General features: G+C 41.4%; 1 protein-coding gene across 1 annotated transcript; it reads right to left on the bottom strand.

Moving 5' to 3' along the window:
* Positions 1-1,095: 1,095 nt before the first annotated feature.
* Positions 1,096-23,542, bottom strand: LOC306903119 (leukemia inhibitory factor receptor-like; the record flags this gene model as incomplete). The annotated part of the gene is made up of 19 exons (XM_079472067.1): positions 1,096-1,125; positions 2,303-2,599; positions 2,693-2,765; positions 2,893-2,974; positions 4,070-4,222; positions 4,364-4,522; positions 4,835-4,882; positions 5,360-5,536; positions 5,630-5,834; positions 5,910-5,986; positions 6,417-6,567; positions 6,780-6,913; positions 7,826-7,986; positions 8,295-8,424; positions 8,744-9,007; positions 10,265-10,403; positions 10,490-10,629; positions 22,554-22,755; positions 23,123-23,542. 19 exons carry the CDS (start codon positions 23,540-23,542, stop codon positions 1,096-1,098), a joined length of 3,042 nt encoding a protein of 1,013 aa, XP_079328193.1.
* Between the last annotated feature and the right edge of the window lie 1,078 nt (positions 23,543-24,620).

The raw sequence follows: 24,620 nt of genomic DNA, 5'->3' as shown, positions 1-24,620 counted from the left end.
ATGATTATCATAAAAATGTATGTAAGGTAATATTATTTGGGATATAAGATGGTTATTGTTAATAGTTGGTGGGTGGAGTCTCCTGTTTGTGTTGTTGTGTAATCCATTTTGTTAAGATTAAAAAAAACATTTAAAAAAATCTGAATAAAAAAGCTGTTGAATGATAAATACACAATGTTTACTCCCCTGTTGAAAAATGGTGAAAAATAAAAGATGTGAAATCAGAATTCAGCTGTCAATCTCAATATTATAGTGGTTCAGTTGTGCAGTAATATGCTGTAAAGCATTTTCTTATATATTATCATGCAGTTTGATGACCAGTCACAAACCAAATCATAGTTTTTCTCTAAAATATTCATAATAACTTTTAACCTTAAACCTTGATGGAAAATACACATAGTGTTATGCTTTAGCTGGCCACGTGACATGCGTGTGAATTTCAGCGCTCAAGTGTGAACGGATCACATGTGTTTGGTGTTTGTCTTTAGTTCTGTTGTGTTTTAAGAGTTGACTGAGGTTCTGTAAGACTGAACCTCTCTTCACATGTTCTACAACATGACCTTTGACCTCACACACATACACCGGTTTCATGGTGTCTTTACGTAACCTTAGTTTTTATCATCATTAATAATCTTCAGAGAAAGTAAAATAAAGGTCCCCATCACATGCTTTTAACCATGATTTTTCCAATAGTACACAATGCACCAAAAAACATGGTTCATTTCCGTAAGGTTTTAAAACATTTAGTCATTCTCTTTCATAAAAACAGACCAAAAGGTTTCAATGCATCATCGCGCACTACACACATTTCTGCACCACAGAATGAAAATGTCCCTTATGAACGTCACGTACCTCTGAACAACCTCAACAGAGACATACGGAGACAACAGAGCATTAAGGTTCTGAGCTTCCGCTGCTGTAGTAAAACTACATTTATCACAGATGTTTCACAATCTCTGTATCCGTTGCCACTTGGTTGGAGATGCATTTGTGCTTGTGTTCTGTATTTTTATTGTTATGTGATTCACTACTATGGTCCGTCATGACTCTTATATCGTCCGTGTGATGGTTTCCAGCGCTATCTAGTGGTGTAGCTCATGATGGGCTGCGGTAACGTGTCTGAATCTGAACGTTTCAGAAAAACAAAAACAAACACAACATATGTGCTCGCTGTAGTGAAATATTCCCTAAAGTGGTACAAATGTTCAACCAATGTGTCATCTACAATACTGTATATTGACTGCGCACGTACGAGGTGTTTATCACTGTAAACACTTAGCAACTCAAACATGCACTGAATTTTTACAGATACTGAAACTATGTCAGAGATGTATAAACATGTAAATAGAGTCTTGACGATATTTCCAAATATATGAATGATCAATATACACTACCCGTCCAAAAAAAGTCTTATGACCACATCACCCCTATTATGAAGGCCCTTCACTGGCTGCCCATCCAACACCGAAGAGTTTTTTAAATCCCTTTATATGTCTATAAGCCCCCAGTTATTTGTCAGAGCCGCTGCATTCCTACATGCCTCAGGAACTTGAATCTCCTTACGGTCCCCCAGTCCAGACTTAAATGCAGAGGAGACCGAGCATCTTCTGTAGCTGGCCCTATGCTTTGGAACACTAGAGGTCAGAGTGACCCCCTCTTTTTTCATTTTCATATCACGTCTAAAAACGTATTTATTCGATCTGGCCCACCATTAAGGATGTTGATTTTCAGTTTTTTTATTGTATTTGCTTTTATTGCTGTTTTTTAGTCTGAGGTCTAGACTGACTTTGGTCAGTCGTGTGCTCTATAAATAAATGAACTGATAGAAATATATGAGTATACTCTTTATGCACATTGAGAATGTTTAAAAACACGTTTAGAAAAACAAAGATAACGTTATTGTTAGATTGAAGATTTCATAAAGCTTTGCAGAATGAATGGAGTATATGAGGCACCTCACAGAAACATGCAGCGCAGTGGCAGATATCACGAGGATCAAACTGAACATCTGATGGCATTACACATGTGCTGGACTGCTTTACATGTTAAACTAGTGCTGTTTATTCAATCTGTTTATGTAGTTTAGTATATTGATATATTTGTTCAAAACTACCACCTATAATGTCATAAAAATACTTTAAGTAAACAAACAATAAATTCTTCTTCTAAAGCAAATGTTATAATGCGATTATTTCATTGCCTCAGATTGAACTTTATGAAAGGTTTGTACAGCTCTGGTTGAAGTGATCACATTATAAATGTTTCAGAATGCTTCAGATGTGACGTAATCACTTATAAACACAGAGTTCTTGGCCTCCTGCACTTTTTCATCCGTCTCAAACATCTTATCAGATAAATCCTGCTGTTCAGAAGACACATAAGTGAAGTTTGTGAGATCTGTGTTCTGACTGTCCCATGTTCCTGTAGTGAGCTGGTGGGAGGACGTTACTGTGACTTTATGAGAAATGAACAGATGATTCAGATCCTCAGTGTCGGTCAGCCGTGTGTTCTGTATCATGGTGCTGTGATGGGCGTCTAAAACCTCAACATCACACCAATGACACTCCTCTATACTGAATGTACGGATCTTTTCACTCGCCTTGAAAAAAACAACAACATGGCAACAGCGACATTGAAGCTTAGAAATAACAAGCATGAGTTACATTAAAATATGTTTATAGTAATGAATTACGTCATAAAGATCTTCATCCAGGTCCAGCGCTTTTATGTGCAGAAATCTGAATTCTTCATGAATTTCTCTCAGTCTGGAAAAGATGAAACATTGAAACGTCAACATGATGAAGAGAAGAAAACAATAGTAAGTGCTGCATTCAATCGCAGGACATGTGATGATATTCAAATGATGTTCTTTAAATATATTAGAAGACTCACTTTTTCTGGCAATAACACAGACAAATGCAACAGCCGACCAACACCAGGAGCGAAACTAAAATCTTAGCTGACAGCAGATAATCTGTTGACAGAAGAATTATCACACAAATATAGACATATTTACACTAAACCAGGAGTCTCATTTATCAACAGTGAGTAGAAAATATTTTATATTTTGTCCTACGAATGAAAATTACAATGTGCCTACGTACAAAAAAAACTGTATTTATCAAATTTGCTTGCGTGGTTCTTACGCACACCCGTAATGAATCATTGATGATAAATCCCACATGTTCTTAAAGTCCCAGTGAAATAAAAAATGACAATTTCAATTTTCCACAAAATATTGCAGCTTTTATAGTAAAAGGTTTATCAATGTGGGTCATTCTCTTTTAAAATTCATCATCTTTCATCATCATCGTTCAATATCAAAATGCACTTCCGTCCTGTAGTGACTATTCATCTTAAATGACGTATGTTAGACTGCTTGGGTGGAGCATCCGTTAACTCCTCCCCTTTCACTGTCAATCTGCTGCCATTTCCAAATGCAAAGGCGGTTTTTAAACATCCAATGAAATCGCAGAGAAAGATAAAAGACGCAGACACTATTTTTCTTGTTTCTTGTGACAAAAATGTCAACATACGGAAGTAAAAGGATCTCAACTTCTGGTTCACGGGGACTTAAAGCACCGTGCTCGTTCACGTTCATTTGCATTAGGAAACGGCTCCAATAAAGCTTATATGGTGATGACACCTCCCTTTATAAATCTCCATAACATGTTCTGTGCTCTCACCAAACAGATCAACTCGCTCTTTGAAAACTTTTTTGGCGCAATGCATGGTTTGCTCAGTTTGGTTTTTATTGTTTATTTCATAATATTTCATAATAATTCTCCAAAAAATAAAATGGTCGGAAAAGAAATCAAATAAGCAGTTATTTTGGTGGAATTGCAATGTTAATATGATTTTGGGCTTTATATCTGCGGAATGATGCAGGTGATAATTGTTAATGTAGTTTGTCTCGTGTCACACGAGACTTGAGATGAACGGTGTAGTTTAAAACTCAATATAGTCTGTCACCATTATAAACATTTTAAACCCAGACAGAATCTTTAAGTGTTCATCCGAAACCAGTTCATCAGATTGAATGTGATTTTTCTACAGGGGTTAAGCTCACAGTTTGTTCTGGTTGTGATGGTGGTGGAGGTCTCTGGTCCACAGCCCGCCGATGAACACGCAGACAGATGAAACGTGTACGACCGGTCTTCCTTAAGATCACTGAATGTAAAAGATTTACTGTGGGGTTTATTTATCATCTGTCTGTGAGAACCTGCGATAACACAAAACAGTAATATAACAACTTTGACAGCACAGTTGCATCAATCTTACCTATAAAGTTTCTATATATAATAGATCAGTTTATAAAGCTAAGAACATAACAGAAACTGGTTGAGTCATTTTGAACACTTACTCCGGGAAATATCACCATCTAACTCATCATGTACTGTAATCTCATATCCTGTGATGAATGCGGTGTGAGTCGGGTCGTCCTCATTGAAACTCCATCTTAGAGTCACAGAAGACCACGTTACGCTTGGATGAGGGTCCAGTGTGGGGCCCTGCGTGGGCTCTTCACCCGTAAGAAAGACAAATCACAGATTAATCTCTCGTTTATTTCTGTCATTAGAGTTTGAGAAGAGATGTCAACAAGGATTTGTCAAGTCTGTAACCCAAAGTCATTATTATTGAATATCTCAATATGAACTCAAACATTTCTCATCAGATTTACCCAAATCCAGATTTCATTCATTTTACACCTCTGAACTTTCTCTGGCCACCAAATAAAAAGCTTCTCTGAGGTCGCACATGTTGAGCAATGTTTCAGTGACATTTCTTAACACAATGTGCTGAACAGGAAAAGGAGGATGTGTGTGTTTCTTACTTTGTTCTTCCAAGTATCCGATGAGTTTCTCGTGAGGTCTGTGTCCTTCTGCGTTACACCAGTAGACAGTAAAAGCGTATCAAACACCGGGTTTGAAAGACCCTAGAAAAACAATCTTATTGTACAGTCATCTTGAACAATAATGGAATTAATAAACATTTAACATGTGATTTCAATGACTTGTAGTTGTGATGCCAAACTTTTATTTTGTCTTTCTTGCGTGAAGTTTAAATAAGGAGAATTTAGATTTGATGGCGGCAGAGGAAAGACAAAAATCTTAAAGGATTTCAAATGTATATTGAAGTCTAAAAACAAGCCTCAGGTAGAAAACAAAAGTTAGAAAGGGCAGATGGATGGTGTCAAGTTTGGTGGAGACAGTTTGAAGAATCAAAAGATTTACGGTCATTTTACGGTACAAAAATGTCTGTAGACGTTGACAGAATGTTGAGATTGTGTTGTGACTTGTGTCGTGATGGTGTTCGTACGGATGTGTACTATGAGACATCACATGAAAACACATCTAACCTGCTTCGAGTGATAAGTAAGTCTGGTTAACCGGGACTTTTCTCCACTGTAAGGAGCAAGCGACTCCCAGCATGCACCACTCTACGGTGTAGTCACAGGTGGAGGCCGAGCTCCTCGTCCAGTAGAGCTGAAATCCCTCTGCGTTACCCACAATCCTCTTCTCATTCATCACAGCCTCTGCAGGAACAGCATGTTTGGGATGCACAAAATGAACTACAGATTGTACCTGAAACGCTGTATGATAACGTAAAGAAAGAAACGTATGTTTACCTGTATACGATGAAGGAATAGTTATCTGTGATGGTACAGATAAACCCGTCTGAGAGACCGCCCTCACCGTGAGGTCACACACGTGGACATCAACGGGTAAATCCACACGTGTCTGTGTGACATTGATGCACTTATCGCTCTGTGGATCTGTGTGGTTTTCACAAACCTCATAGGCCTCAATAGACACATCTGGATGGCTTTGGACCTGAGAAACATGAAGTTGAGTGCGTGATACTGTCAGTGTATGTTGGGTTCAAAAGGGGAAGAAACAGAAACATACAGTGCGCCAGAGAAGTGTGACGGTGCGAACCGGACCGTTTCTGATTTTCCTCCACACGTCCACCGTCACCAAAGGCCCTGTCCAGAAACTAGATTTACATGCTTGTGTAAAACATACAGCGCTGGTTCTTGAAGCGATGAGGTCAACATGTCGGAGGTCAGGTCAAGGTTTCACATTCTGGGATATTGTTTGGGTCGTTCGGTGTAAGTTAACACATCAGTGGTTTTTATCCGTTTATGAACAGTAATAAAAGTAATGCCGAGTCAATATTATAAATGATAGAGACTCAGTGTTAATAATGTTTTTATTTCTGCTTTTTCAAAAGTGTTTATAATGTTTTGGTCGTTTGAATGTCAATTCCATTCATATTTGTCTCTACAGGGCATCTTACAATTCTTATAAGTGGTGTGTTTCTATCATATTGTGACTCTAGGATTATATATTGTATTGAATTGTGACCGCAGTGTATTTTTACAGACCTCAGTAACAGTGCTTCATGACTTCTACCTGTAAGAAAGGCTCTGGAAGGTGTCCATCGGCCCCAGTCATTGTCCTGTGTGGCGCAGCGACCCCTAGCGTTGTATCTCACGCAGGGCCGCAGTTTCTGTATCTCGATTGTGAAATGCTGAAGCGAATCTGAACCTTTCATCTGTAACTCCTGTTGGTACAGAACAAAAAAAACCATCATTGGACCGCTGACACTGGACGTTACTAGAGACGTACAAAACAAACGGGGGGAAAAAGGTTCATTTTTGCTCTGAGGTTTGGTTTTCACAAGAGGTTTCACACGCTCAGCCGAACAGGAAACTGCTTCCTGTCGTAATTTTGATGAGAATGATATGACGGTCAACACACGATGAGATGTTTTACCTGTGTCATCCCTCCTGGCTCCACTTCAATCTGACAAGTAATGGAGAGACCTTTAAAGCTTCCGTTCAACTGTAAGTCCATCACAGCATCCAACACACCGGCCGTCACTTCAGAACGCTCAGGGAATGGAAAAACTGGAACACGTTTATATTTATAAATTATATTTTTGATACCTTTGATCCTTCCGTTATGATAAGAAACCTGCGTTCTTTCAAACTCTCAAGCTAAATATGTTCCTGGAGATTCATTCAACTGAGAAAAGCTGTGCAAACATCATTCTTTTACATTTTACATACACTGTGACTGTGACTAGTATTATATTGTGTATGTAGGGGAGACTTTCCTGTATCTCAGTGGTCAGAGGAGCATGGTGCTAAAGGTCATGGGTTCATCCCAGGGATTGCACGTCCTCAGAAACACATGTATAGTATCGTGCAATGTAAGTGGCTTTGGATAAAAGCGTCTGCCAAATGCATAAATGTAAATGTGATGTAAAAGACAAGGGACGGTTGCTGCACGGTTTATTCCTCCGGTCAGGAATGAGCTGGTGTATGATGCTCATGGTTTGTTACTCTTTACTTTATAGAGTCAATTGAACTTTTCACACATGAACAAACAACAGAGTTCACAAGTATTTCAGTATCTTGTTCTTTTATTTAAAATATTTTGCCAGTTTCACTTTTTAAAGACCCTGTTTGTTCACAAATAATATAAAGAAATATCAAAATGATGTAATACAATAGTTTTATTACATATTAATGAATGTTGCAACCGTCCCCTGTTATGGGTCAGTTGACTTTGTATAAAGTGTATAAAGTGTCCGTATATTATCCTACATACACATGTTACAGAAGTGTAGGCGGGTAGCTGACAGATGTGGGTTTAACAAATGATCGGCTTTCTACTAAAAACAGTCTCATAGAAACTGAAGGAAATACAAAAACGTCCCCGGTCAGATGTGTTTCACAATATCCACATTTCATGAATTTATAAGAATATCAGTGCCGGATCATGAACAGTTTGGATGAAGTTAAAATCATATTCACCTGTGTCTGTGATGTTGAATATGTAGTGTTCACTCTCTCGCCCCAAACTGTTTGTGACACATAAAGTGATGCTGTAAGTGACCTGCTGTTGGATGACTGGAAAACTGCAGGAGACCAGAAGATGACTGTTCTCCAGACTACACGTGACAACCTCAGAGACCCTGTTCACAAAAACAAAGTCATAGAAAATAACCATTATTGGACTGAAGCTCGAGCAGCATTAAGGTTGTGGGGTTGATTCACACACGTACTGATGAATATATAACTTACTCAGTCGTCACTTTAGGTAAAAGCGTTTGCCAAGTGCATACACGTAAAAGACTAACTCGAAATGATTCATTTTACAGCCTTGCACGCTCTTTTAAATGATTCATATCTATCATGATGAAAAACAACAGATAACTGGATCAGGGTGCGTTTCGTCTTTGCTAGAATGTGTTTTTGTGAACCGTGATGAAATCTGAGTCACCTGATAAGTAATCTGTACTTCCTTTTGTGGCTTCCGCCGAGGTTTGAAGCTCTGCGTACTTTCCATGTGCAGGTGATGTTTCTCATGTCTGTGGTCTCACATCGAATACGATGAGGTTTCTCAGGAGGGACTAAAGAAGGAAATAAAAATCAAGTGAAGTGCTTCGTAAATGCAGTGAGCACAAAAGTTACTGCACATTCAGTGACACTTCAAAACGCATGAATGCTGTTGCATTAGATAAGAAAATATTAAACCAGTTATTAAAAAAAGGACCTGCACACGTTAATACATTTCATGAGAGTAATAAAACAAGAGACAAACTTTTCTAAATGAAGACAAAACCTTTCTTACTGTAAAGGTAATGGTTAGATGTTAAAGTGTCTACATATATTTAGGCGTTTACGAGGAATAATATCATTTTTATACGATTTATTTAAAAAGGGACTTACAGGTGACAAAGTTCAAAGCGACCCCAGAACTCTCTTTACTGCAGTTAAAACTGACACCGTACAGGTTTGTGGCGTTGATGTTTTCCACTCGAATGGCTTTGACCCGTGAGCTTATGTTGATGACTTTGTATTGGGTTTTGTTGAACAAGATATCCGTGATGTGAGCATCTTCTGAATAAACACAGCAGAACAGCAAAGTGGATCCTTCTTTCAGCACCTGGTGCTTTGGATACATCTTGACATCTCGAGACAAGTTCTCATCCCCTACAACACAAGCCAATAGAAAAGAACTACTGTAGGATAAACCACAGACATGAACTCATCACATCTTTTTAATATCTCAATTCTTTCTCATAGACGTGAATGGGATTTAATGGAAAGCAAATGGAAAATGTTGCTTAAAACTCATCTGCATCTCATATGTTTCTCCTGAGAAAATCTCACAAATGTCTCCATCAGAAGAGATCTCAATAATGTCTCAAACTGAGCTCAATAGTACTATTGAAGTTTTACTAAACTGACTCTCAATAGGCCTGTTAGGAGCTCAAGGTGTATCTGATAGCTCACGGGATCATTGTGTGATTCTAACAATCTAAAAAGACAACAAGCTTAGTTTTGTGTGAGGCGGGTCGACAAAAAAAGCTTATTCATCCCTGACAGTTGAGAGGCTCACAACAGACATGAACCATGTTAATGACAAAAAGAAGAAGTTCATATCCTACAACGTTACATCAGAAGTCAAATATGGTTTAGTGCTAAAAAAGTCTGGTTTGTTTGAACCCTTTGGGTAAAATATGGTTTATGGACATTTACATTTAGCCGACGCTTTTATCCAAAGCGACTTACAGACGGGTAAACAACGGAAGCAATTGGAACAAAATAAGGAAAACAAAAAGCACAAGTGCAATATAAAAGCTGGTCTCGCCTACCACAGTATACAGAGAAAAGACAGAAGTATTATTGTTTTTGTTTTAAAGAGTAAAAAAGAGATTGAAGTCAGAACTGATCGGTCAGGTGTTGGTGGAAGAGAATCTACAGATCTTGTAGCAGCGGGCAGATCCGATCCAGAGAAGGTACGTGAGAGAGATTAGAAAATGAACATTGAAAATGTCTGTATTTGACCCAAACTCGGTTTGAAACAACCCAACCTTTTTTTAAGCGTATTAATAATACTAAAAATATATTATTTATATACAATATATACAAAAACATATCAAATGTAGTTAACACGGATTCCATTTCAAACACCATTATGAACCATCAGTTGTTTACCATTAAAACCAGAACAACATTTCTTAATGTAATATGTGTTTTATTCCTGTAGGATTCAATGGTGCTCAATAGGTTCTCATCCACCCAATAAAATCCCACCAATAGAACACAACACACTACCAGTAGAGACCCCCAGATACCATTAAAGCTTCCTTTAAAACCAATACAGCTCTCACTGTGAACCTTTTTTTCAGCTGGGATGTGACGCACATTATTATCAGCACAGAAAACTGATTTTAAATTCCCCACCATAGTGAGTTTTCCATGCGCTCCAGGATCCAAGTGTTGAGTTATCAGAGATGCGTCTTATTCTCACAGAATGATCTGTGCAGTTCAGCGGCATCTGTGACGTCCAGATCACTGTGTCAGCAACAGCATTCAATGACATCTGTCAATGCACAGAAAATCATTACTGTCCATACGAATAAAAACACAAAACTCTGTGTCAGGAGGCAGTGGGACGGTTAAACTCACTCTGTCGATAGTTTCCATGTTTTTTGTGCGACCAACTTGTATTTCATACGTCTGATTTCTATATTCTTCACTCGTCTTCATCTCCAGTCTCCACATGTCCAAAGCCCGAAGTTTGATGATGTTCGGCACAGTGATGTCATCTACAAGAACATCATCGAAATATGTAACATAAATAATGCTTTACATCGCTAGTCCTGGGTGCTTTACATATTTAGTGTGAATGTAAACATTAATACAAACACTGTTTGAAGAAAAGCAACTTGACAACAGAACTAAAATGATTATTTTTTAAGCAGAATGGACATAAGAAAAACAAATGATATAAAACAGCAATAAATTCATCTGACCTGAAGAATCACATCTCTTAACATGTTGAAAGATGATGATGAACATAAGTATGTTTGTCCAAGAGTAAATCATCTCGGTGGATGTACAAGACCTCATGTTGGATTCATCTCTGCTCTTCTGTTCCATGTGTCACTTTCTCCGCCTCCTGCTGTCTGCTCTTTACATTAAAGCCATAATGCCTGTGGAATCACATTGATATCACTTTGTATGAGTCAGAAAGTGTTTCAATGATGTTTATTGTTTGGTGTTGAATGTTATTATATTCTGGTGTCGATCATTGATATGCTTTTAAACTCAACGCTATTATATGGATCCTTTATATAAACGAAGAGCTCCATCCACCGGTCATTAATGGAAATGCGTTTGAAGAATATTAATACATCATCCATTAAACTCATGAAAATACCAACAAACAACCCACAGATCTCACGAATGAACAAAGTTAAAGGTTTACATTTTACCTTAATTATTAAATAAATTATTTGATCATTCATAATGTATCTAATTTTTTAATTATACGTTTAAAATTTTAATGTGTCATTAAATATGTTTGAATAAAAAACATAGTTTATAAAACTAAATACATAAAACATGCAAATACTTATTAGGTAAATTCGCCGAAATAGCAAAGGCTCATAAACATGCTCATCCCATTCTTCTGTTATGTACTCGATACTGGTGATACAAACATTATAAATTGTTATTATTATTTTTGTTTGTCTGTATTGAATTTTTTAACTTAACTTTAAACGCTTTATTTTCTTTAACCTTTATTTTGATGTCGGAAGAAACGTCAATGGCGTCGGTCACGTGATTTTCGGCGCCATGTTTGAATATGCGCATGCGCGACCAATTTGAGCTTCATCGCTTAACGTCAAAAGTAACATGACGTGAACTACTTTTACGATTCTTCAATGACAAATGGATGTTGATCTTTAAGACGTTGTAAAAGCGCAGACTTTGGGGTTTGGACGACATGACGGTGAGTAAATAATGACTTCGAGGGGAACAAGGACGATCAGTGGAACCAAAACACTCGTGTGATTCCGTGAAAACTCACTAGATGTCAGCAAATGAACCGAATCACGAGGCTTGTTGAGGAGGAGAGAGGTTTGTGAAGCCTTCGGTTGTTTGGACAGATCATCGATGCGGTCTTTGCTTTGTACCGGCCGATGATCACGCGATAAATAGGTCAGAATAACCAAAGTGGTGTGAATGGAGCAAGGTGGGCTTTACGAGCCTTTGCGCATGCCCAGTAGCTACAGCGAGCTGAAAGTGTGTTTAGTGTCTGGTTAAACTGAAAGTGGCCATTATAAGAGACATTACAGATACTTAGCCGATTGCAGAGACTTTAGTATGACCCGGGTCAGATAACATCCTCCCAGAACACCTTAGCAACGCCTTAGCAACACTCTGCAGGTGCAGGCGGTTATTGTAGGGGTTGCTATGAATAACACAATACCTGTTAATGATGATCATATTTATCATTAAACTTATTTAGTACCAAACCAGCGATTCTCTCCAGTTAACTAAAGCCTCACATCTTCCACCTGTTTTCTTTTATTCCGCTCTTTGAACTTCTTAGTGATGGACGGCTGGAGGAATTCAATTAAGTTCAGTAATAATGAAGACGAAGAGCCTGAAGTTGATGTTGTCATTTTTACGGTGATTTAGATAAAGAGAGAGGAAGAACAACATTGACGTATTGATCGTTCTGAATGAGAAGCTCTGGGAGATGACGGATGAGGACTGGAAGCTCTTGGCATGAGATGCTCCTGCCATCAAACTTCATAAGAGCACCAAACACAACAGACCTGTTGCTCTGGATAGAAGAGATACTAAAGCAATAAGCCTTAAGAAGCAGTGGGTTACAGTGTATTTTATAATAGCATTGGGGCGTTGGGAGGGCCTAAAACACTCTTAGCTGTTATAAATACACTTGTAACCCACTGCTTCTTAGGGCTTATTGCAAAGAAGCGGTTATTCCATATGCTTAGCAAGGTTTCATGAAATAAAGTAAATAAGTGATATTTAGGCTATGTAATGCAGCCAGCACTTATTAATCTGGATATTTTATAACAGCTCATAACACTCTGCTCAGCCAATCAGAATAAAGGACCAGAACTGACCGTTTTATCTTTTTTTTTAGAAGCCCCTAATGGACAAAACACTGGACACAGTTCCCCCCAAAATTTATCTCATATTGGGAATAGCCTTCGTTCAATCTAGACTGTTTTACAAAAACATTTCATGTGTGCATCTTGTAATAAATCAATGGCTCTGGTATATTTTAAGATATATTATTTTAAGGTAAGGTTTGTCATGTGTATCTATATGATTGTGTGTGTTAGACTTTGGTTCTCTTGTTCTTTGTGTCAGAACACATTACATGTCTCCTAACCATGTGTCTACGTCACGTCAACGTCTCGTCTGCATCTTGAATTCAATGCAATAAATAGTCTTACGTGGAGACTAACCAGCGCGAATGGAACGCCATACTACTTTGTTAACTTTCACTTCACTCATTCCTCTCAATGAACATGACGTCTGCGTCTGTCCTAGAAACTAACGATAATCTGTTGTTTACTTGACATTCTGTTACAGTTTTTCTCAATTGTTTGCACACATTTTCTGAAAGCATGCCTCATACTCTCAGAACTCTACACACAAATCCAAAAAAACAAACACAATGGGCAAAACCCCTCAATTCTCCTGCAAAATGAAACTTCACATTCAAAACAATGTTCTTTCTTCTCAAAATGGTATTTTGTTTTCAAATGACACACACAAACCATCATATGAATAGACATTTATAAGAACCAGTTGAACACTGATGTGATCTATGTAAAACACTATGATGAATGGAAAACACTTCTCCATTCATCATAATGACTTTGATCTTTATTTGGTTCAGTGTTACACTTATACAGACAGTACATATATAAGTGTGTTGTCAAATATTTTTTGTATATACACAAATACACGATATCAAATATATTTAATTTTTCCAACAAAAACAATGTACAGTGTACATCCCAACCAACGCAAAGTTGCACATACAGTGGTGTACATACAAAACAACAGAAGAATTGACTGTATACAGTTACAGTAAAAAAACTATGCTGCATCTTCTCTTCGGTTTGGGTCTGACCACAGCACCTCATCCACATCACAAGAAAATGTTTTTCAGTCCAGCCATGAAAAGCATCAGCTGCTTTATCTCCACATGTGTCTTCCATAGCTTGGAGAAGGGGTATAGGTGTTTGTGACAGGTGTTTACACATGTGATGAGTCAGTGTGGATATTTGAATGGCAGTGTGTTCCTTGTGAAAACAAGAGATTTTTCTGCCCGAAAATTGTGCCAAATGCAGAGAATTACGTGTAGTGTTTTGAAAACAGTGTGTTTTAGATCTGCAATGTGAGTGTAAAGCAGGAACTGTGCTTGTAGTTTAGCAGAATTGGTTCAGGGGGTTGGTGAATGAGTTACATGTTGTGGTCATTGTGTCTCAAGTACCAATATTTGTGTGTAAACAATCGAGAAAAACTGTAATTGTGTTACACACTGGTAAGGACCAGCTGTCAATCTTCGTTTATGCAGTTTGTAATGCTTTGTGTTAAGTGTTCGTGAAATACATTTAAGTCCAAAACCATGTTGTATCATTATATATTGGGATCGATTATTGCTGCCGCGTTTCCGATATAATTCACTATAGCATACACACCACGTTAAAATGTGGTGACCACTGCTGTGTACAGTTTATTAGTGCTTTTTGTGCTTTATAAATAAATAAACGCTTGGATTTATTTGATCTGTGTTTCACTTTATTTCCAGTAGGTGGCATAAATGCAACCTTAAATGGTTTGCCAAGCCATATATTTTTAATGTTAAACAATAATAATAATAATGTGGGTGTGGGTGTGTGTATTTGCAAGGTTTTACTAATTTACTGGACAATGTCATATTATTGTATTTGTGTTTTATTTTTTACTTATTTGTGATGCCAAGAAAATTCTGGCAGGGTAAATAAAAAACTGAAGCAGCAGATTTCCTCCAAATCTGCTAAAACAGAAATAAATATAACACAATATTCTTATTCAGGGATTTTAAAGTCCAGAACATCTTCAAATCTACTGTGTTCTACATTGTTTTCAACCATAATTGAATGCAAAACAAATGCAAAGGCTGCTTCTGCCATCTGATAAAATGACTAAACTGGTGGTGCAAGTCATTGAACAATTCAAAGCTCTCATTTTAAACCACACTTAGAAACTATAATCATTACGTATTTTCAACCTAACATTTGTCACAGTACTGAATTTATTATTACATAAATAAGTAGTTTTTTGGCACCCTCTGATTTTGATAGTTGTATCTCAGCCAAATATCATATTATTATTTTAGCTAATTACTTGAATTAGTACTTATTTGTTTAGTACTAATTAAACTGCATGAAAGGTGCATGGGTGGAAGAATGTAGAACTGGTTTAGAAATTGATTTGTATTTTATTGTGCTTCTCTTTGAGCCACTCCTTGGTGGTCTCAGCCATATGTTTTAGGTCTCTGTCATGTTGAAGGCCGTCTTGAGTGTTCTAGTTGAGGGGAGGAGTTTCTCGTACAAGATTTAACAGTTAATGGAACCATCCCTCACCTCCTCAATCTGGTGAAGTCCTACTGTTCCCAAATCAGAGAAAAAGCCCCAAAACATAATGTTCTTGACTGAAGAGACCGTGTTCTTGAGGTCATAGTCAGCATTTCTCTCCCTCCAAAATCAGAGAGTTAATTTTGGCCCCATTTGACCACAGCACTTTCTCCTAAACCCTTTCTGGATCATTTTGATGTTAAAGGCAAACTTCAGATGTGTCAGACATGAACAAGTTTCTTCCGTTTAGTTCTGGAATGATCTTTAACCTGTCTCATGATCATCTTTAACCCCATTGGGGAAACATTGCAGGATTCTTCAGACCAAGGGCAATTGATAGTTATTTTTTATTTCTTCTATTTCCAAATAATCACACAAACAGTTGTCTCCTTCTCATTAAGCTTCTGTCTGTAGCCAAAGCAGCTTTGTGTCAGTCTACAATCTTGTCCCTGATAACCTTTGACAGCTATTAATCTAGTCATGACCATGGTGAAGAGGTTGCAATATATGAAATAAATATATTCATATAGAGTCATTATGTCCGCCCTAAAACTGAACGGTGAACAGAGAAATGTATTTGTATCTAACAACACATTTTAAGAGAGCGTTCAATGAGACGCAAACGTCACGTTCGGCAGACCAACGAGTCAAGCAACAGACGCAGACGTCATGTTCGGCAGACGCAGACGTCACGTTCAGTGAGACTGGTTAGTCATAATTTTGGACCTAATGGAACGCCATAATCGCGCACAAGTTCGTAACACAGACATTAAAATGGCATGTCCGTTCATTCAGAGAGAGTTAAATTTACGTCGGGAGAGAATATATGGTGAAGCCCCGTTTGGATGTTTTATCATATCCGGAGGATTCTTGGTTTGAGCGATACAGTTTTTCTTTACAGTCCATTAAATATATCCACACTCTGCTTCATCCTTACATCACTAACCTCACTCACATCTGAGCAGATTATCTGTATGGCCTTACGTTTCTTTGCTAAAGGAAGCTTTCTATACAACGCGGGGGATGCAGAACACGTTAGCAAGGCAACTGTATGCAGAGCAGCAATCAATCAACTTTATTCAAGACACTAAGGTCCATAGAGACAACACAGTACGGATATATATATATATATATATATATATATATACACTACAAAACAATACAACAACACATGGGAGTGAGACCGATGGGGTATCATTTATAAAAACATATACAGGCTTCGGGTCCAATAATTCCAAAAGCAATATGTATACCTTGTATCACTCTTAGAGACATCCACTAAGGATACAATGATCGTATTCTTAGACCCTGTCAGTCTGCACATGAATCTATACATAAGATTTCTTAAAACCGCATTGAAAGTGGGCACATTGTTAGACACAAACATTTCGCTGGCACTATTCCACCTAGGGACTGTCAGCACAATTCTCAGTGCATCATTATAAGCCACGTTAAGTTTCTTCATCTTCGACTCACTAAAATTACACCACAGGTGGGCAGTATAAAATGGAGTGCAATAGGCTTTAAAGAGTGCGATTTTAACATCAGGAGTGCACATGTGGAATTTGCGTGCCAGCATATTTGCCTGTCCATACAGTTTTCCACACTGACGCTGCACATCATCATCATCACAGAGGTCATCTCTCATCACATGTCCCAGATATTTAACTTTCTTTACAACCTCTAATGGTTCATCTGCCAATGAGAAAGAGGGATAGACACACTTCATATCCTCCTTTGTTCTGACGATCAGCACTACACTCTTCATAGAGTTAAATTTTATATCAAACATTAGTCCATATTGAGAGCATATTCTAAGAAGTTGTTGCAGGCCCGCACTGGAGGGAGACAGTACCACCAAATCATCAGCATAAAGCATATGATTAGTGAGACTATCCCCCACCAAGCAGCCAGTTCTACAGGCCTTAAGCTCCATAGATAAATCATCCATGTACAAGTTGAATAGCAGCGGGGATAGAATTCCGCCCTGCCGCACTCCATTGGAAACATAGAACGGGCTTGACAAACTCATCCCCCACCTGACTTGCATAGTTTGGTTGGAGTACCAGTACTGCAGTATCCTGATTAAGTAATAGGGGACACCACGCTCATATAGTTTACCGAACAGTTTCCCATGATTGATACGATCAAAAGCCTTTGACGGATCCAGGAAACACATGAAGACTGTGCTATTGCGTGATCTATACCTATGGACAATTTCTTTCAGTGCATAAATACACAGATCGGTTCCATGCTTGCTCTTAAAACCAAACTGATTATCTGTTGACACTATGTATTCTGCAACCCTATCCATAAGAATCCCTTCTAGTACCTTGGATAGTACACTTGCAAGTGCAATAGGTCTATAGTTATCTATACTAGTTAATTTACCAGTCTTATTTTTAACTACAGGCACTAGCAAGACAGATAACATGGATCCAGGAAGTATTCTATGCTTCATTAACCCAGAAAAGCATAGAGCAAGTATAACAGAAGTTTGTCAATAGCATGACATACTTCCTCCGCCCTGATGACTACATCATCAATGTAAGGTATCTCTCCCATGTCAAACACATCACTATTCACACAATTAAAAATGTTCTCATAGTGTCTCCTCTTCCTTGAACCGCCACCTTAACGTGGTGGAGGGGTTTGCGTACCCGAGTGACCCTAGGGGCTATGTTGTCGGGGGCTATATGCCCCTGGTAGGGTCTCCCAAGGCAAACAGGTCCTAGGCGACGGGTCAGACTAAGAGTGGTTCAAAAACCCTTTATGATGTTTAAAATTACAAGGACCGTGACGTCGCCCGGTATGGCGCAACCGGGGCACCACCCTGGAGCCAGGCCCGGGGTCGGTGCTCGTATGCGAGCGTCTGGTGGCCGGGCCTTTCCCCACGGGGTCCGGCCGGGCTCAGCCCGAAGGAGCGACGTGGGGCCGCCTTCCCGTGGGCTCACCACGTGCGGGAGGGACCATAGGGGGTCGGTGCGTAGTGGATCGGGCGGCAGTCGGAGGAGAGTGCCTCGACAGCCCGATCCCTGGACACGGAAGCTAGCTCTAGGGACGTGGAACGTCACCTCGCTGGCGGGGAAGGAGCCTGAGATGGTGCGTGAGGTTGATAGGTTCCGACTAGAGATAGTCGGGATCACCTCTACGCATGGCTTGGGCTCTGGAACCACACTCCTCGAGAGAGGATGGACACTTCATCACTCTGGAGTTGCCCATGGGGAGAGGCGGCGGGCTGGTGTGGGTCTGCTTATAGCCCCCCAGCTCTCCCGCCATGTGTTGGAGTTTACCCCGGTGAACGAGAGGGTCGTTTCCCTGCGCCTACGGGTCGGGGTTAGGTCTCTCACTGTTGTTTGTGCCTACGGGCCGAACGGCAGTGCAGAGTACCCGACCTTCTTGGAGTCTCTGGGAGGGGTGCTGGAAAGTACTCCGACTGGGGACTCCGTCGTCCTACTGGGGGACTTCAACGCCCATGTCGGCAACGACAGTGACACCTGGAGGGGCGTGATTGGGAGGAACGGCCCCCCTGATCTGAACCCGAGCGGTGTTCAGTTATTGGACTTCTGTGCTAGCCACAGTTTGTCTATAACGAACACCATGTTCAAGCATAAGGGTGTCCATCAGTGCACGTGGCACCAGGACACCCTAGGCCGCAGGTCAATGATCGACTTTGTGGTCGTTTCATCTGACCTGCGACCATATGTTTTGGACACTCGGGTTAAGAGAGGGGCGGAGCTGTCAACTGATCACCACCTGGTGGTGAGTTGGATCCGATGGCAGGAGAGGAAGCTGGACAGACTCGGCAGACCCAAACGTACTGTAAGGGTCTGCTGGGAACGCCTGGCCGAGTCTCCTGTCAGAGAGATCTTTAACTCCCACCTCCGACAGAGCTTCAACCAGATCCCGAGGGAGGCTGGAGACATTGAGTCCGAGTGGACCATGTTCTCCGCCTCCATTGTCGAAGCGGCCACTCGGAGCTGTGGCCGTAAGGTCTCCGGTGCCTGTCGAGGCGGGAATCCCCGAACCCGGTGGTGGACACCGGAAGTAAGGGAGACCGTCAAGCTGAAGAAGGAGTCTTATCGGGCCTGGTTGGCTTGTGGGACTCCTGAGGCAGCTGACAGGTACCGGCAGGCCAAGCGGACTGCTGCCCGGGTGGTTGTGGAGGCAAAAACTCGGGCCTGGGAGGAGTTTGGTGAGGCCATGGAGAAGGACTATCGACTGGCCTCGAAGAGATTCTGGCAAACCGTCCGGCGCCTCAGGAGAGGGAAACAGTGCCCTACCAACGCTGTTTACAGTGGAGGTGGGAGGCTGTTGACCTCAACTGGGGATGTCGTCGGACGGTGGAAGGAGTACTTCGAGGATCTCCTCAATCCCACCGTCACGTCCTCCATTGAGGAAGCAGAGGTTGAGGGCTCAGAGGAGGACTCGTCCATCACCCAAGCCGAAGTCACTGAGGTAGTCAAGAAACTCCTCAGTGGCAAGGCACCGGGGGTGGATGAGATTCGCCCTGAGTACCTCAAGTCTCTGGATGTTGTGGGGCTGTCTTGGCTGACACGCCTCTGCAGCATCGCGTGGCGGTCGGGGACAGTGCCTTTGGGATGGCAGACCGGGGTGGTGGTCCCTCTTTTTAAGAAGGGGGACCGGAGGGTGTGTTCCAACTACAGGGGGATCACACTTCTCAGCCTTCCCGGGAAAGTCTATGCCAGGGTACTGGAGAGGAGAATACGGCCGATAGTAGAACCTCGGATTCAGGAGGAACAGTGTGGTTTTCGTCCAGGCCGTGGAACGCTGGACCAGCTCTACACCCTCTACAGGGTGCTGGAGGGTTCATGGGAGTTTGCACAACCAATCCACATGTGTTTTGTGGATTTGGAGAAGGCATTCGACTGTGTCCCTCGTGGCATCCTGTGGAGGGTGCTTCGGGAGTATGGGGTCTGTGGTCCTTTACTAAGGGCTGTCAGGTCCCTGTACGGCCGAAGCAGGAGCTTGGTTCGCATTGCCGGCAGTGAGTCGGACTTGTTCCCAGTGCATGTCGGACTCCGGCAGGGCTGCCCTTTGTCACCGGTTCTGTTCGTAATTTTTATGGACAGAATTTCTAGGCGCAGCCGGGGGCCGGAGGGTGTCAGGTTTGGGGACCACACGATCTCGTCTCTGCTATTTGCGGATGATGTTGTCGTGTTGGCCCCTTCAAACCAGGACCTACAGCATGCACTGGGACGGTTTACAGCAGAGTGTGAAGCGGCTGGAATGAAAATCAGTACCTCCAAATCCGAGGCCATGGTCCTCAGTCGGAAAAGGGTGGCTTGCCCACTTCAGGTTGGTGGAGAGTTCCTTCCTCAAGTGGAGGAGTTTAAGTATCTCGGGGTCTTGTTCACGAGTGAGGGAAGGATGGAACGGGAGATTGACAGACGGATCGGTGCAGCTTCTGCAGTAATGCGGTCGATGTACCGGTCCGTCGTGGTGAAGAAAGAGCTGAGCCGAAAGGCGAAGCTCTCAATTTACCTGTCAATCTACGTTCCTACTCTCACCTATGGTCATGAGCTTTGGGTCATGACCGAAAGGACAAGATCCCGGATACAGGCGGCTGAAATGAGCTTCCTCCGCAGGGTGGCTGGGCGATCCCTTAGAGATAGGGTGAGAAGCTCGGTCACCCGGGAGGAGCTCGGAGTAGAGCCGCTGCTCCTCCACATCGAGAGGGGTCAGCTGAGGTGGCTTGGGCATCTGTTACGGATGCCTACTGGACGCCTTCCCCGGAAGGTGCTCTGGGCCCGTCCGACCGGGAGGAGACCCCGGGGAAGACCTAGGACACGCTGGTGGGACTATGTCTCCCGGCTGGCCTGGGAACGCCTCGGTGTCCCCCCGGAAGAGCTGGAGGAAGTGTCTAGGGTGAGGGATGTCTGGGCATCTCTGCTTAGACTGCTGCCCCCGCGACCCGGCCCCGGATAAAGCGGTAGAAAATGAATGAATGAATGAGTGTCTCCTCCATAGCTCTGCAATGTTTTCCGGTTCAGTAATGCCATCAATACTAGAGGGCAGTGGCATTTTGCTATTGTTAACCACTTTCACCTCCTTCCAGAACTCGTAAACATTATCAGTTTGTAACTTTCTCGCCACAGAGTTAGCCCTCATAGCCAGCTCATTTCTTTTTATAAAACGCACATCATATTTAAACCTAGCATTAGACCGTACCTTATGCTCACATATTGGGCCATGCCTAGGTTTGCCAGCTAAGACCCATCTTTTAAATGCATCTCTTGCCTCCATATGAGCATCATGGATATAGTCATTCCACCCTGGTCTTACAATATGTTGTTTAACCTTCTCACTACTTAGTGGTTTACTTCCATTAACTAAACAGTTCACAATTTTATCATACATTGCACATAGGTCATTATTGTGACTTGCATTCTTACAGCTGCTATCCACACACATAATTGCATCAACGGGTAACTCAATATTTCTCAAGTGCACATCAGTCAGTAACTTGTAATATTGCAAGTCGTCTTCTGTGAGCCTGGTCCAGTCCAGTATTTCACCTTGTTTATGACTGCCACTACAAACAAGCTCAGGTAAACCCTTAACATTTATGAACATAGAGACAGGAATATGGTCAGCTATGTCCAAACCATATAGGATCTCAGCCTCCTCTATACAATCATGCGCATCAGCTGTTGATATACAATGGTCCAACCAGGATGTAGTATGCCAAGCTTCACTCACATGTGTGTAGCTATCAGCTGGCAATAATATTTTTGTGGACAAGATAACCTTGTGATCTTTGCAGAATTGTATCAAGTGTTGACCAAAAAGTGAAGTGGTATCTGATATATCTGCATTCAGGTCTCCCAAGACAAAAATTGATGTATATTCACTTTCCCTAATATAAGACCCTATACAGGCAAGCTTATTCAAGTACTCATTTTCATTATTGTGACATTCATATGGAGTGTATACATTTAATATTATAAAAACATTCTTATTATAAACCACCTTAATTCCTATGAGCCAGTCAACATCCAACCTGATCACAGTGACCAACGGGTCCAGTTTCTTGTGCCAGAATATGGCCACACCTCCAGGGATCCTGCCACGCAGAATTCTGGTGTTTAAATCTGTCGTAGATTCCCCTGCCCCATGGAAATCATTATGCACAACATTTAGTTTATCCAGATCTTGAATAGCTAAAACAGTCTCCCGCAAACACACCACATCAGCATTCTCAAAAAGCTTGTCAATAACAGTGCGTTGGGCTCTTGCTCCAGAATCCTGTCCAAGCTGAAGACCACAGGAGTTATAAGACACAACTCTCATAGCAGTTTATCATTGTCTAACATGCATGGGACGCCCTTGTCTCAGGCGCACTCATTTCTATGTCAAGTGATGCTTTAACACCTGCCCCTACCGCAGCCCTAGGCTTGCGATGCTCATAGAAGCGTCTTACATAAGTCCCTTCTGGCCACAGCTGCGGCGCATACATCTCTGCTATTTCCTTGCATTCAGCTATAACTTTAAAAGAGCTGTAGCGAGTATACTCAGTTCCAATCTTCTGACAAGTCACATCTCTGGAGAGTTGTTCTTTTAAATAACTAGCCAGAGTCTCAGAGTCTAAGTCAGGAGCAAGCTTTGTCACAAACACACTCACCCGCTTAGTTGTCACTGCATGTATATTCTCCACTGCACCTGTTCCAACTATTCCATAGGTCTTCTTCTCTCTAGCAGGATTTATAATCTTATTGTGTACTGCAGCAGCAGATCGTTTCCTGTGACATTGCTTGCGCTTACCATACTTTAATACACGGCTCCATGCTGGGGACATCGCCACCTCAATCCCCTCTCCAGCCATCTCCTCAGATAAGACGGGCAACACAGAGGGTCCGGGTGCAGGCTCCCTATGACTTGGTCCATGGAGCTGGGCCTCCTCACTGTCCATGGTTGTGGCTGCATTCCCCTTGCTGGCACTGGGTAGCTCAATCAAACTCAGTCGTTTGCTAATGTCTGTAGTTATTCCACGAAGGTTCTCACAATCCGTCGACTGCTTACTCACAGTAAGAAACGTGTGCATCGCTCTCAAGCACTTTTTATACATTTGTGTTAAGTTTCCTTTGAGAGCCATCAAAGAGGAGTTTCATAGGATTGCAGGTGAATGGTGAACGTCTATCTGAATTAGGCTGATCAAATAAATGTGGTCTTGCTGCCACCTCTGGAATTAGATAATAATGCAAATACCCTTTAGGATTTCTCATTGTGATTGGGTGCACATTTAAAAGGTCCCACTCGCCCCGTTCTGCGCGGACTTCGAACTGCCGTCGGTCAGAATGAGAGACGAGCGCTCTAACAAGGAGCCTAAAGACCGCAGTCCCTATTGCGTCTGTCACTAGACTCTAAAACTGGCCATGCTTGCCTCTGCTCCAGCTATGTGTAACGGAGGCCAGCTAGTGAAGAGCTGTGCAGTGTGTAAGCCTCACTCCCCGACCAACAGAGATGCCAGTTTTCTGTCCTCTACAGCCACAGTGCTCGGTTCTCATGTCCTCATAACTTTCAAGGCCAGTTTATTAAATATATCAAACATTTCCCAGTCAGGCATCCTACTAGCAAGAGCATTTAAACTCACCGGACTGAATGATGTTTTTATATTTCATTTTCAGCTGCTGCCATGTTCTTTTTATTGCAGAAGGATTGCACCTACACGACAAAAATCGTAGGTATATATGTAGAATATATATATACAGTGCCTCCTATTCTATTGGCGAGAAATAAACTGAGCGCTTTTTGTCACGTGGCGTTGCCATGGTGAATCGTGTTATCTTCGCTCAATTAATGATGGCTTTTTAAAGCCGCGGTGAACACGCGTAACCCAGAGTAAATTTACTCAGAGTGGATTGAACTGATTGAAACCAGCTGTTCTGAAACAGAAAACTCAGAGTAGCGATTATCTGAGTAAATCAACTCAGAGTTCATATTTTAACTCAGTGTTGCTTGAACCTCCTTATTGAAACGGGTCCCGGAGCACATAGTCTGTTTATGAGTATTCACCTCATTTCTAGACTTTTTGATGTCTTCAATTTCTCTTTCATTAATTTCAGCGTGTTGTCTTTGTTATTGGTCTAATTTGTCTGTCATGTCAATCTCTTAACAAAATC

The sequence above is a fragment of the Barbatula barbatula genome, assembly GCF_947034865.1.
Source record: "Barbatula barbatula genome assembly, chromosome: 2".
Taxonomy (NCBI): domain Eukaryota; kingdom Metazoa; phylum Chordata; class Actinopteri; order Cypriniformes; family Nemacheilidae; genus Barbatula; species Barbatula barbatula.
Note: the sequence above shows the minus strand (reverse complement) of the source record. Positions and strands in the feature narration are given on the sequence as shown.